This window comes from Sorex araneus, chromosome 6 (genome assembly GCF_027595985.1).
Source record: "Sorex araneus isolate mSorAra2 chromosome 6, mSorAra2.pri, whole genome shotgun sequence".
Taxonomy (NCBI): Eukaryota; Metazoa; Chordata; class Mammalia; order Eulipotyphla; family Soricidae; genus Sorex; species Sorex araneus.
In genome coordinates this window covers 107,286,726-107,299,001 of record NC_073307.1, presented here as the reverse complement: position 1 = coordinate 107,299,001, position 12,276 = coordinate 107,286,726, and the positions used below count along the sequence as shown (strand labels likewise).

Below are 12,276 nucleotides of genomic sequence, written 5' to 3'. Positions count from 1 at the left end.
ATATAAAAAACATAGTATGAAACTAATATCCAAAAAGTTTTAAGAGTAGGACTGGCCCATACTTGAAAGCTTGCCACAAGTATGTCGAAAAAGGAGGGCTGTTCGGATGGAGAAGGGACCACTATGCCAATAATAGTTGTAAATGATCACTCTGGACAAGAACTGAGTGCTGAAAGTAAGGAAAGGGATATGCATGATAACCTTTCAGAGTATGTATTACAAGCCATCATGCCCAAAAGGAGAGATAGATAGATAGATAGATAGATAGATAGATAGATAGATAGATAGATAGATAGATAGACAGACAGATAGATAAAAGGTGAGAGAGAGAGAAGAAAAGTGCTTGTCATCATTGCAGGTGAAGCGTAAGGCATGAGGGAAACTGGGAAGATTGATGATGGGAACTGTATACTGGTGAAGGGACAAGTGTTGGAACATTCACTGTCACTGTCACTGTCACTGTCATCCCATTGTTCATCAATTTGCTTGAGCGGGCTCCAGTAATATCTCCATCGTGAGACTTGTTGTTACTGTTTTTGGCACATAGAATATGCCACAGGTAGCTGCCCGGCTTTGCCATACGGGTAGGATACTCTTGGTACCTTGCTGGAATCTCCGAGAGGGACAGAGGAATCAAACCCGGGTCAAATGCCTTAACGGCTGTGCTATCGTTCCAGTCCATTGGAACATTATATGACTGAAGCCCAATCATGAACAACTTTGTAACTGTGTATCTCAGTGCTATTCAACATAAAAATAAATTCACTTGTATCACTTGTTGTCCTGTTGTTCATCGATTTGCTCGAGCGGGCACCAGTAATGTCTCCATTCGTCCCAGCCCTGAGATTTCAGCAGCCTCTCCTTACTTATCCTTCCCAACACTACTGCATTGGAGGCTCTTTCAGGGTCAAGGAAATGAGACCCGTTATTGTTACTGAATCTCCTGTTACAGAATCTCCTGCGCCAGCTCCAGGCTGTCTTCACTAAGGCCTCTCAAAGGGGGGGGGGCGGGTTGAGTTTCCCTCCCCGCCCCAAGCAGAATCCCAGCAGCAGAAAACCTCCGGAACCCAGCCACAGCCATGCTCAAGGCCACTCTCCAGACGCTCAGACAAGCCTCACCCATGAAGGAACCTACAGAGGAACCCAGGTATGCTGAACCCATGGCTGAGATCTCCACGCCTGCTCAAATCAGGAGTGGGCCTCCTCCACTCAGATCCCCAGTTTTCAGTAGCTTGGCAGTCACACCCACAAACTGCCCCCATCCCCCACCCCTGGAGCCATGTAATCTCATCAATGGCCAAGATCCAGAGACTATAAAACAAAGTACCTGAGAGAGCAATGCAGTATTTCCTGTACTCTAGCCCACTGATGTACCTAAAGCAGCACACGTGTGTTTGGCTTTAACATACTTGCTTGTATACCGTCCCCCTCGGAGAGCCTTGCAAGCTACCTGTGGCATATACGATATGCCAAAAACAGTAACAAGACTCAAAATGAAGACGTTACTGGTGTCCGCTGAAGCAAATCAATGAGCAACGGGTGACAGTGACAGTGAAGTAAATAAAATTGAACATATTCTCAGTAGGTTCACCTAGAAAGAGAGAGTTTTGATATTAAAGAGTCAGAAATGAAAAAGTCTAAGTCACAACCAATACTGTAAAAAATGTCAAGAATTTGGGTCTCGCCATCCGCGTCCATCCTCAGGGAAAGGCGGGAGGGGGGCAGCCAGCAGGGTGGGGGGCGCGGACGGGGTCAGACCGGGGTCTGGCCAATGTGTCCACGTGCAGATGGCGCCCGCTAAGCAGGGTGGCAAGAAGAAGGGCCGATCGGCCATCAACGAGGTGGTGACGCGCGAGTACACCATCAACAACCACAAGCGCATCCACGGCGTGGGCTTCAAGAAGCGCGCGCCCCAGGCACTCAAGGAGATCCGCAAGTTCGCCATGAAGGAAATGGGCACCCCCGACGTGTGCATCAACACGCGGCTCAACAAGGCCGTCTGGGCCAAGGGCATCAGGAATGTCCCATACCGGATCCGTGTACATTTGTCCAGAAAGCATAACGAGGACGAAGATCCACCAAACAAACTTTACACACTGGTTACCTATGTGCCCGTCACCACTTTCAAATATCTGCAGACAGTCAATGTGGATGAGAACTAAGCTGATGACTCAATAAAGCTACAAAATGACAAAAAAATAAAAATGTCAAGAATTTGAAAACTGAGCTTAAAATACAAAGCAATATGACTGCCACGAAGAACTCTATGCAATCAATTTGGGTAACCTCAAAGAAATGCTCAGTTTCTGCATCTATTCCTGGAGAAACAACTCTGTGGTATCCTTTAAGGCCTTGGTAAGTGTTGTTACATCTAAATCAATTAGAATAGCGGGGTGTGAAAAATACAAAAATGGTGCAAAAAGGAAATAAAAGCTGCATAATAATATGCCTGTAAGAGGCTGTAAGAGGAGCATGAGAGGGAGCTGCCACGTGGAAAAATAAGAATTAAGAAACAGGAAACAGGAGAGTAACAAAAAAGAGGTGAACTTGGTGAACACAACAAAATTTAATGATTTTCTTCACGTAGTCTTTGGAGTAGGAGAAGAGTAGGTCAAATTCAAAAGTCTGGGTCATGCAAATGTATTCCTTAGGTGGATGGTTCAAGGTAATGGCTAAATTAAACCAAAACAAGAAGCCTCGTTTTAGCTTCAGGTGTCCTGGGGTAGAATTATTCCTTAAAGAGCTAGAGCTCTGGGAGGCACATATGGCTGGGTTCTGTAGCAGACCCCCGCACACAAATAAGACTTCCCCCTACACGCGCACAAACACACACACACACACACACACACACACACTCAACCTTTTATTACCTGTATTAAATATTTAAAGAACAACTTCAGCCTTAGTTGTTCTAGGGCTCTGAAATCACAACAAAATGAGATAAATGAAAATATCTATGGGAGTTAAAATGCAAAATGATAACCACACACAACTTCTGGCCTTAGAGAAACCCACTCTCCCAGTTATGAATTTTTCTTGTTCTTCCCTATTGTGCCTGCAGCTATTTGTGAGCCAATCACCTGACTTCCTGTTGAAATTACATGCCTGTCCTTATTTTACCACCAGATGGAGATAAAGAGCCATCTCAGGATCATTCTGCTAGATCAACATCTGCTGTGCAATACTTGGAACCAGATCATTCTTTGTCTGGAGGTACTATCTTAAGTGCTATAGGATATTTAGCACCATCCCTGGTCATTACAAATAAGATTCTTGTAGCAATCCTTGCAATCATGGCAGACACATGTGTCCATACGGTGCCAAACGTCCCTGGCACATTTCGGTTGGTCTGCTTGAGAGCCACCTTGCAATGAAGGCTTATAATTTTGTTTATAGGAAAAACAAGGGGTTGGAGAAATAGGACAGTGGATGAGGTGCATGTCTTGCACACTACCAAAACTTGGTTCAATCCCTGGCACCCCATATGGTCCTCTGAGCCCTAAGCAGAGATGGGTGTGACCTAAGAAACAAAACAATGGGAAAAAAGAGAATCAGACTTTCATGGAAAGTATAAACCTTTCCCCCTACTTCCCTTTGTTGTGGCCATTATCTCTGGGGTGTAAGAAGGGTGGTGGGAAATGAGAGGAGCAGGTCACACTCTCAAGTGGGCAGAAGGGGGGTGTGACTCTTGGCCTCTTGAGAGCACTCTACCACTTACATAATTCCCTTTTTTGTATGTTTGGTTCAGGATTTGTTCATGAAAAAAATCTAAAATATGGAAAAACATTAAAATAAAATGCCTCCAATCAGGTTTATTTCTGTACACTCTTTTATTTCATATCCCATTTTCCAGGCACATGCACACACATAGAAATGAGCTCAACTTTCCATACATGGTAATGCATAGTCTCTATGCTCTCCTAAAATCTCTTCCACTCAAATCTAATGTGAATCCCTGTGGATATCAACAGTTTTATTTTGTGTTTTAAATTGTGTATATCAACAATCTGATTGTTTTTACTTGTGCAAACCAGGATTTCCCTGAGTATAATTCTGTATGTTTTTTAGTGGCAGGCACAATGGTATCTCACCACACCCACCACTAACATGCCAAAATCCCTCCACCACTGTCCAGAGTGATAAAGCATGTAGGGGCTAAGGTGCCGTCATCCTAAGGTCTTGTCTGTGTTCTTGAGTCTCCCCAAGGACTTAATGAAGAACATGAAATGTTGGAAGTGAGCATTTACTTAAATAGTTAAATAAAGCAAACACCACTAAGGTTAAAGTTAAGGAAAAGAAAAAGTGAAACACAAGCTCAAAAATAAAAAGAGGAACAACACCATCTTTGTTTCACCTGTTTTTATGGCAGCCTTCCTACCTTCATATCCCCTCCCACTCCCTTCCCCAAATGTGGGGAAATACTTGAGTCTGAGGTTCTGACCATATTTGGCTTCTTCAGTGTGTTGCTATGGTGACTATTAAAATGTCCTGATACTGCTGGCATAATTATGATATGTCAAAGTACTATGATGATCCTTTAGAGTTAGAGGCCACTTGTCAGTCATGAGGGACTGACCTAAGCTTGCTATTCCCATGGTTGTAACAAAGGAAGACCTTGCAGGATGTCACCAAACTCCAGTGAGGTTCTTTCACTACTATAAATTACTGCTGGCATCAGACTTAGAACCTCACTATCAGGTGGTTTTACACTTTCACATCCTTTCTCATGCTCTCATGTCCTCATCCATACTATCCATCCATTAACTATCTCCGTAACCCTCCAGGAGACCCACTCACCCTTGCTAACCTCATTTCTGTCATCAGAGTCTAAAGTATTTTATTAGACATTGTGAATTCACTTGCCTCATTTCTTTATAAAATACATAGGAGATTATCTATGTTTGCCTTTCTCATGTGGTATTTTCTTCCATGATACCCTCTAGTTCCTTCCATCATATCTCATGCTGACTAGTATTCCACTGTGTATAGATAATCACTGTCACTACCACTGTCATTCCGTTGCTCATCAATTTGCTCGAGTGGGCACCAGTAACGTCTCCATTGTGAGACTTGTTGTTACAGTTTTGGGCATATCAAATACACCATGGGTAGCTTGCCAGACTCTGTCGTGCAGGCGAGATACTCTCGGTAGCTTGCTGGGCTCTCCGAGAGAGGTGGTGTATAGATAATATGCATAATATTCATACTACAGAATGGGATCTTTTAATGCAAATGATCAGGGATATATATGGTGCTGCTCAAACCCCATGGAGCCAGGGATTTACCTGGGCTACCCCAGCATGCTTGGAGCCACCAGGGTCACACCCAGTATTGTTCCGGGCCTCTAGCATTACAGTCAGTGATGCTCAGGGGACCGTGAGATGCCAGGGATGGAAGAAAATGCGGTCACCTCCAAACAAGCACCTTAACTCCTGTACTATATCTCTGGCACCTTGTCAATTTGAATAGCTAATTGTAAGGTATGCATAATAGCCCTTGATATCTAAGGTTTCTATCAGTAGGTAACCAAGTTCCTTACACTTTCTTTATTTATTCTACTTCTACCCCTGAACCTTAATTGTTGTTGATGTGGTTAGGGGCTGTGGTGTCTCTACTTGCACCTGATTGCAGTGCTCATTTTCAGTTATGGTGCTCACCAGTGTGGCAGCTCAGATTGTGGTGCTCCTGGACTCGGCTGTGGTTGTGCTAAAGGCTGCACTCCTTCCACTGTGGTGCTTGTACATGCCCACCAGGGGCTGCACACTTCTGCTGTTGGATTTATCCACCTTCTGGTTGCCGTACTCATCAGAGGTCACTGCAGTTCTCACCAGAAACTGCACTGTCTTGATGAAGTGCTAATGGGGTTGTGCCCCTTTGTTGTAGTGCTCACATACCCCTGGCTTGCCCACCAGAGATCACGAACAGCAAAGCTGTCAGGATCACCCTAAGCACATATGGCAACATCAGGGATGAAATGCTCAACTTTGTACTTGCAGAGCTGGCATTCTAATCTCAGAGCTATTTTCAGGGCCCTTAATTTTCACTAGCATAAACAGCATTGAAATGGACATAGTGTAAAAACATCTCTGCACAGCTTGTTACAGACACTGCTTCACACTGAGCATTTCTGCATTTGTGTTACCTGAACACAAAGCTTTGATTCTTCACCTGAAACCATACATAAATGAGTAGGAGAAAATGAACAGAGCACAAAATTCAACATGAAAAGTGGCATGACATCAATATTACAATATTTCTGAAGGTCAGAGTCAACCTTGCTGACAAGGGTCAAGAAAGAGTAACTAAATTAATCTCAGCAACTTTTTCCTGAAATGGTTCCTTATAAAGGGAAAATGTAGGAAAGAAAGATCAACTATTTGTTTTGAGCTAATTTCTTTACCCACCATTCCTGATCCTCACGTATTGATGATGCTGTTGCAGTGATGAGAGGTTGTGCTTAGCTCTGGCACTCACACACTGACACAATACACTGCATTGCTTTAGTTGTAGTCTTGCACAACTAAAGTCTTAGTCATGCACAACTTGCTCGCCAGGGTCACAATTTACTTGTGACACTCACCTACATTCTGGTCATAGTACTGCAATGCTCGCACATGCCCATCAGGGGTCACACTCCTATTTTAGTTTGGCACAGGGGATCACAGACAGCAGAGCTGCCTAGGTGTGGGTATTCTTGTCAACACGAACTTGGCCATGAGCATTGATTTATTCGGATGCCTGACAACCTGAATTGGATGCTTACGCTTGAATAGATGTGGCTCATTGCCGGCAGTTTCTATCTTCATCATCAACACACCAACATCCAACTACAACAAAGAAGAAATTGAGAAGTTCTACATGGAGCTGAAGAAGTTCTATAAAGAAAACTACACTTTCTACAAGGTAATTGTCGGTGATTCTAATGCCAAGATAGGACCTAGAAGGTCGCCTGAAAAACTCCACGTTGTAACCTGTGGCCTAGAATGGCACAAACAGGGTGAAAGGCTGTCTGAATTCATCATGTCAACCAAGACTGTCCATGGTAACTCACAGTTCCAGAAGGCTGAATCTAAACGCCGGACATGGGAGTCTCCCAGTGGACAGTTCCACAATGAAATTGACCATATTATATTCAATCGAAGGTTTTGTCTTGGCCGATGTTGCTGTTGTCCCAAAATTCCAAACGGGATCAAATCACCATCTCCTTCATGCAAAATTCTACTTCATGGAGCAGGGAGAAAGGGCTGCAAAGTTCAAGAAGAGAACTCCCAGGATGACCACCAACTGGGAGCTCCCTGGCACTATTGCGGCAACATGGGAAGATGCCATCATTGACAACATCAACAAGGAATATGATCGACAGGTTCAGAACCTACGTGACTGTGCGAGGAATGCCGAGAGTGGGAAAGCTAAAAACAAACGGCTGTCTTGGGAAACTTTCAAGCTCATTTGCCAATGTGGTTCAGCACGAGCCTCAGGCAATCACAAGCTAATGTCAAGCTCGCAGAGCTGTGCAGAGTAGGGATAAAGAAAGACCTCAAAGAGGTAAGAGCAGCAGTGTTGGCTGATGTGGCAGAAGCTGGGAAAATTATTCGCAACGCCCGACTGTCCTTCACCAACTATAAGACCAAGATGACTGCCCTCCAATGCCCTGATGGATCTATCACATCTTCCAGAAGGGCAATGCAGAAGATTATCCATGACTTCTACTTGGATCTATTTGATAGCCACGTCCACCTGCCCACATACCAAATTCCGCAGGATGGATATGTCCTTCCCAATGTTCTTTCCAAAATCTGACACGCCATTTCGTTGCTAAAGAAGCGTACAGCACCCAGTCCAGAAAAGGTCAGACCCGAACACCTGAAGAATCTGCCACCAGTACTGGTCAATACACTGGCTTAGCTCTTCACACACTACCTGTCTGAATGCAAGGTTCTGTCCCAATGGAAAACCAGCAGGACCATTCTGTTGTACAAGGAGACATCCACGACATCGGCAACTATTGCCTAATCTGCCTGTTGTCCATCGTATACAAGTTGTTCACTCAAGTCATCCTGAGTAAAATAGGCAGAACACTAGGGGAAGGACAGCCATGCAAGCAAGCCAGGTTCAGAAAAGGATTCAGCACGATCGACCATATCCACTGTGACCAAGCTCATTAAGCTTTTACAATAGTTCAAGATGCTACCCTGTCTAACGTTCATCGATTTAAAGAAGGCCTTTGATTCTGTTGAGACTGAAGTGGTCATCAAAGCCCTAGCCATACAGGGCATTCAAACTCAGTACATCAGGATCCTCCACTAGCTGTATTACGGATTCACCACCAGGATCTCACAATTCTAGAAAGAAGTGATCATCAACGTAAAAAGAGGGGTTCTGCGAGATGATACCATCTCACTGAAATTCTTCAGTACCATCCTCGAGAACGTCATCAAAAGATTGGAATAGGAGGAAATGGGAGTAACAGTAGATGGTCAGCAACTATACCACCTCTTCTTCACTGATGACATCGTTCTAATAACACCAAACGTTAGCCAAGCAGCACAAATGCTGGCTGACTTCGACTATGAGTGTGGAAATGTTGGACTACAGCTTTATCTCACCAAAACAACGGTCATGAAAAACGAACTAGTTCCTGATGTTCCACGTGCTCTCAACAGAATGAACATCTCCGAATGCAGCAGTTATATGTAGATGGGTAGAGAACTCAATGTGAGGAATGACTTGGCGCCAGAACTGCACAGGAGGAAGAGAGCAGATTTGAACGCCTTCAAGAGCATCAAAGAAGTGGTTAAGGGGACGAAGAACCTCCGGCCCCAGGCACATCTTTTCAACTCCACCATTCTTCCTGCACTAATATATGCCTCAGAGATCTGGGTCCTATGAAAATAGGACTAGAATGCTATTTGGATCACCCAAAGAGAAATCGAAAGAGCTATGCTTGGAGTATCACGTTTCACTCAAGTGAGAGAAGGAATCCAGAGTTTCCGCCTCTGTCGATGATCGAAGATCAGGGATGCTGGCTCATTTGCCAAGGTGTCTAAAATCAGATGGGCCAGACACGTAATGCAATTTGCAGATGACCACTGGACTAGAATCGTTACCTACTGGATTCCAAAGGATGTCAAAAGAACACCTGGCTGCCCACCTACGAGATGGTTGGACTTTCTTCATCAAGATCCTGAACAAAATTGTTTGAGGCTCTTAGTGTTCCTGGAGCAGATGCCATTGGGCTACATTAGCACTCGACAGGGTTGAATCTAGACTGGTGCCCACTTGAGTAAATCGACACATAATGGGATGACAAGTGATTACAAGTGATTATATATACACAGCAGCTGGAGTGATAGCATAGCAGGTAGGGCATTTTCCTTGCATGCGGCCAACCTGGGTTCGATTCCTCCATCCTCACAGAGAGCTCAGCAAGCTACAGAGAGTATCCAGCCCACACAACAGAGCCTGGCAAGCTACCCGTGGTGTATATGATATGCCAAAAATAGTAACAACAAGTCTCACATGGAGGCATTACTGGTGACCTCTCAAGCAAATAGATGGACAACAGGAGAACTGTACTACAGTGCTACATATACACAGTGGAATACTCCTTAGTCATGAGAAATGATGGATGGAATTCGAGGGTATCGTGGGAGGAAATATCAAAGAAGTAGAAACGCAATGGATAATCTCACATGTATTAGCACTGTAGCACTGCCATCCGTTGTTCGTTGATTTGCTCTAGCGGGCACCAGTAACATCTCCATTGTGAGACTTGTTACTGTTTCTGGCATATGCCAAGGAGAGCTTGCTCACATGTAGTATATAAAGAAATTTAGCAAGTGAATACACAATGTCTAATAAAATATTTTAGATTCTGATGACAGAACTGAAGTTAGCAAGGGTGGGTGGGTGGGCTAGAGGGTTAGGGAAACAGATAGTTAACAATATAGATGAGGACATGAGAGCATGAGAAAGGACATGAAAGTGTAAATTTAATTGACTGCATTGTAGGGAGTCCCTAAGTCTGATGCTAACAGTAATTTATGGTAGTCAAAGAACTTCACTGGAGTTTGATGATACCCTGCAAGGTGTTCCTTTGTTACAACTGGGGCAGAAAGCTTAAGTCAGTCCCTGGTGACTGATAAGTGACCTTTGACTAGAAATGATACTTATACTACTTTAATATATCATAATTATGCCAGAAGTACCATGAGAGTTTAGTAGTTACCATGGCAACCCAAGGAAGGAGCCAAACATGGTCAGAAGCTAAGACACAGGTATTTCCCCACCTTTGGGGAATGGAGTGGGAGATAATGGGAAGGTGGGAAGACTGACATAAAAAACAGGTGAAACAAAGATGGTGTTGTTCCATTTGGACAGTCCTTCAAAAACTAGAAATTGAGCTTCCATATCACCCTGCAATACCACTTCTGGGAATATATCCCAAGGATGCAAAAAAGCACATACAGATAGAAATGACATCTGTACCTATATGTTCATTGCAGCACTGATTACAATAGCCAAAATCTGGAAACAACACAAGTGTCCTAAAACAGATGACTGGTTAAAGAAACTTTGGTACATCTACACAATGGAATACTATGCAGCTGTTAGGAGAGATGAAGTCATGAAATATGCTTATAAATGGATAGACATGGAGAGTATAATGCTAAGTGAAATGAGTCAGAAAGAAAGGGACAAACACAGAAGGACTGCAGTCATTTCTGGAGTATAGAATAACATCACATGAGGCTGACACACAAGGACAGTAGATACAAGGGCTAGGAGGAGGATTCCCCATAGCTGGAAGCCTGCTTCATGAGCAGAGGGGAGAAGGCAGATGGAACAGAGAAGGGATCACTAAGAAAACGATGGCTGGAGGAATCAGTTGGAATAGGAGATGTGTGCCGAAAGTAGATAACAGACCAAACATGATGACTTCCCAGTGTCTGTGTTCAAAGCCATCATGCCCAAAAGTAGAGAGAGAGTATGAGGAATATTGTCTGCCATGGAGGCAGGGGGAGGGTGGGAAAGGGGGCGTATATCAGGGATATTGGTGGTGGGAAATGTGCACTGGTGGAGGGATGCGTGTTTGGTCATTGTGTGATTGTAACCCAAACATGAAAGCTTGTAACTATCTCACGGTGGTTCAATAAAAAAAAAATGTTTTAAAAAAGAAACACTTTAATAAAAAAAGATGGTGCTGTTCCTTCCTGGGTTCCCATTTTTGAGCTTGTGTTGCTTCTTTTCCTTTACTCTAAACTCAGCAGAGTGTTTGCTTCATTTGCCTTTTTAAGTGAATGCTCAATTTCAACATTTCCCGTTCTCCATAAATCCTTGGAGAGACCCAAGAACTGCAGACTGGTGCTTAGCATGATCACACCTTATCCCCTGCATGCTTTATCACTCTGGACAGTGATAGAGGGATTTTGGCATGTTGGTGGAAAGTGTGGTGAGAGACTTAGGGCCTACCACTAAAATTTATACAGATTTATACTCAGGTAGGTCCTTGTTTCCACAGTTAAAAAAAATAGAATTGCTGTTATCCACAGGGATCCACACTAGGTTTGAGTGGAAGAGCTTATAGGAGATCATGTAGACTATGCAGTGCGGTGTATGGAGAGTTGAGTTCATTTCAATGTGTGTTCATGTGCCTGGACAATGGCATATGAAATAAAAGATTGCAGAGAAATGAACAAAATAGGAGGCATTTTATTTTAATGTTCCCCTTTAGTGTTTTTTCACATTTTATTACTTTTTTCCATGAACAAATCCTAAAGAAAAAAAAAAACAAAAAAGGGAAGTATCTCCGTAGGAGAGTGCTTGCAAGAGGCCAAGAGTCACACCTGCCTTCTGCCCAGTTGAGAGTGTAACCTGTTCCTCACATTTCCCAACACACTTGGCACACCTCAGAGATGATGATGACCACAACAAAGGGAAGTAGGGGGGAAAGTTTACACCTTCCATAAAACCTGATTCTCTTTTTCTCATTGTTTTGTTTTTGGGTCACACCAACTTCTGCTTAGCGATTATTGGTGGGGCTTAGGGCACCATATGGGGTGCCAGGGATTGAACCAAGTTTTGGTAATGTGCAAGAGAAGCACCTCATCCACTGTACTATCTCTCCAGTACTTGTTTTTCCTATTGAAAAAAATGTCAGGCTTCATTGCAAGGTGGCTCTTAAGCAGAACAACTGAAACATGCCAGGGGCATTTGGCACAGTATGGACACATTTGTCTGTCACGATTGCAAGGATTGTCACAAGAATCTTATGTG

At 43.6% G+C, this 12,276-nt stretch overlaps 1 protein-coding gene across 1 annotated transcript; it reads left to right on the top strand.

Annotated features, from left to right (window-relative positions):
• The first annotated feature begins 1,787 nt into the window (after positions 1 to 1,787).
• LOC129405687 (60S ribosomal protein L31-like) lies at positions 1,788 to 2,205 on the top strand. Its single transcript, XM_055142744.1, has one exon. The coding sequence runs from the start codon at positions 1,788 to 1,790 to the stop codon at positions 2,160 to 2,162; it is 375 nt and encodes a 124-aa protein (XP_054998719.1). The 3' UTR covers positions 2,163 to 2,205.
• Positions 2,206 to 12,276: the final 10,071 nt, after the last annotated feature.

Excerpts from the sequence above, each read along its gene's own strand:
- LOC129405687 (XM_055142744.1), top strand. The coding sequence starts at position 1,788 with ATGGCGCCCGCTAAGCAGGGTGGCAAGAAGAAGGGCCGATCGGCCATC.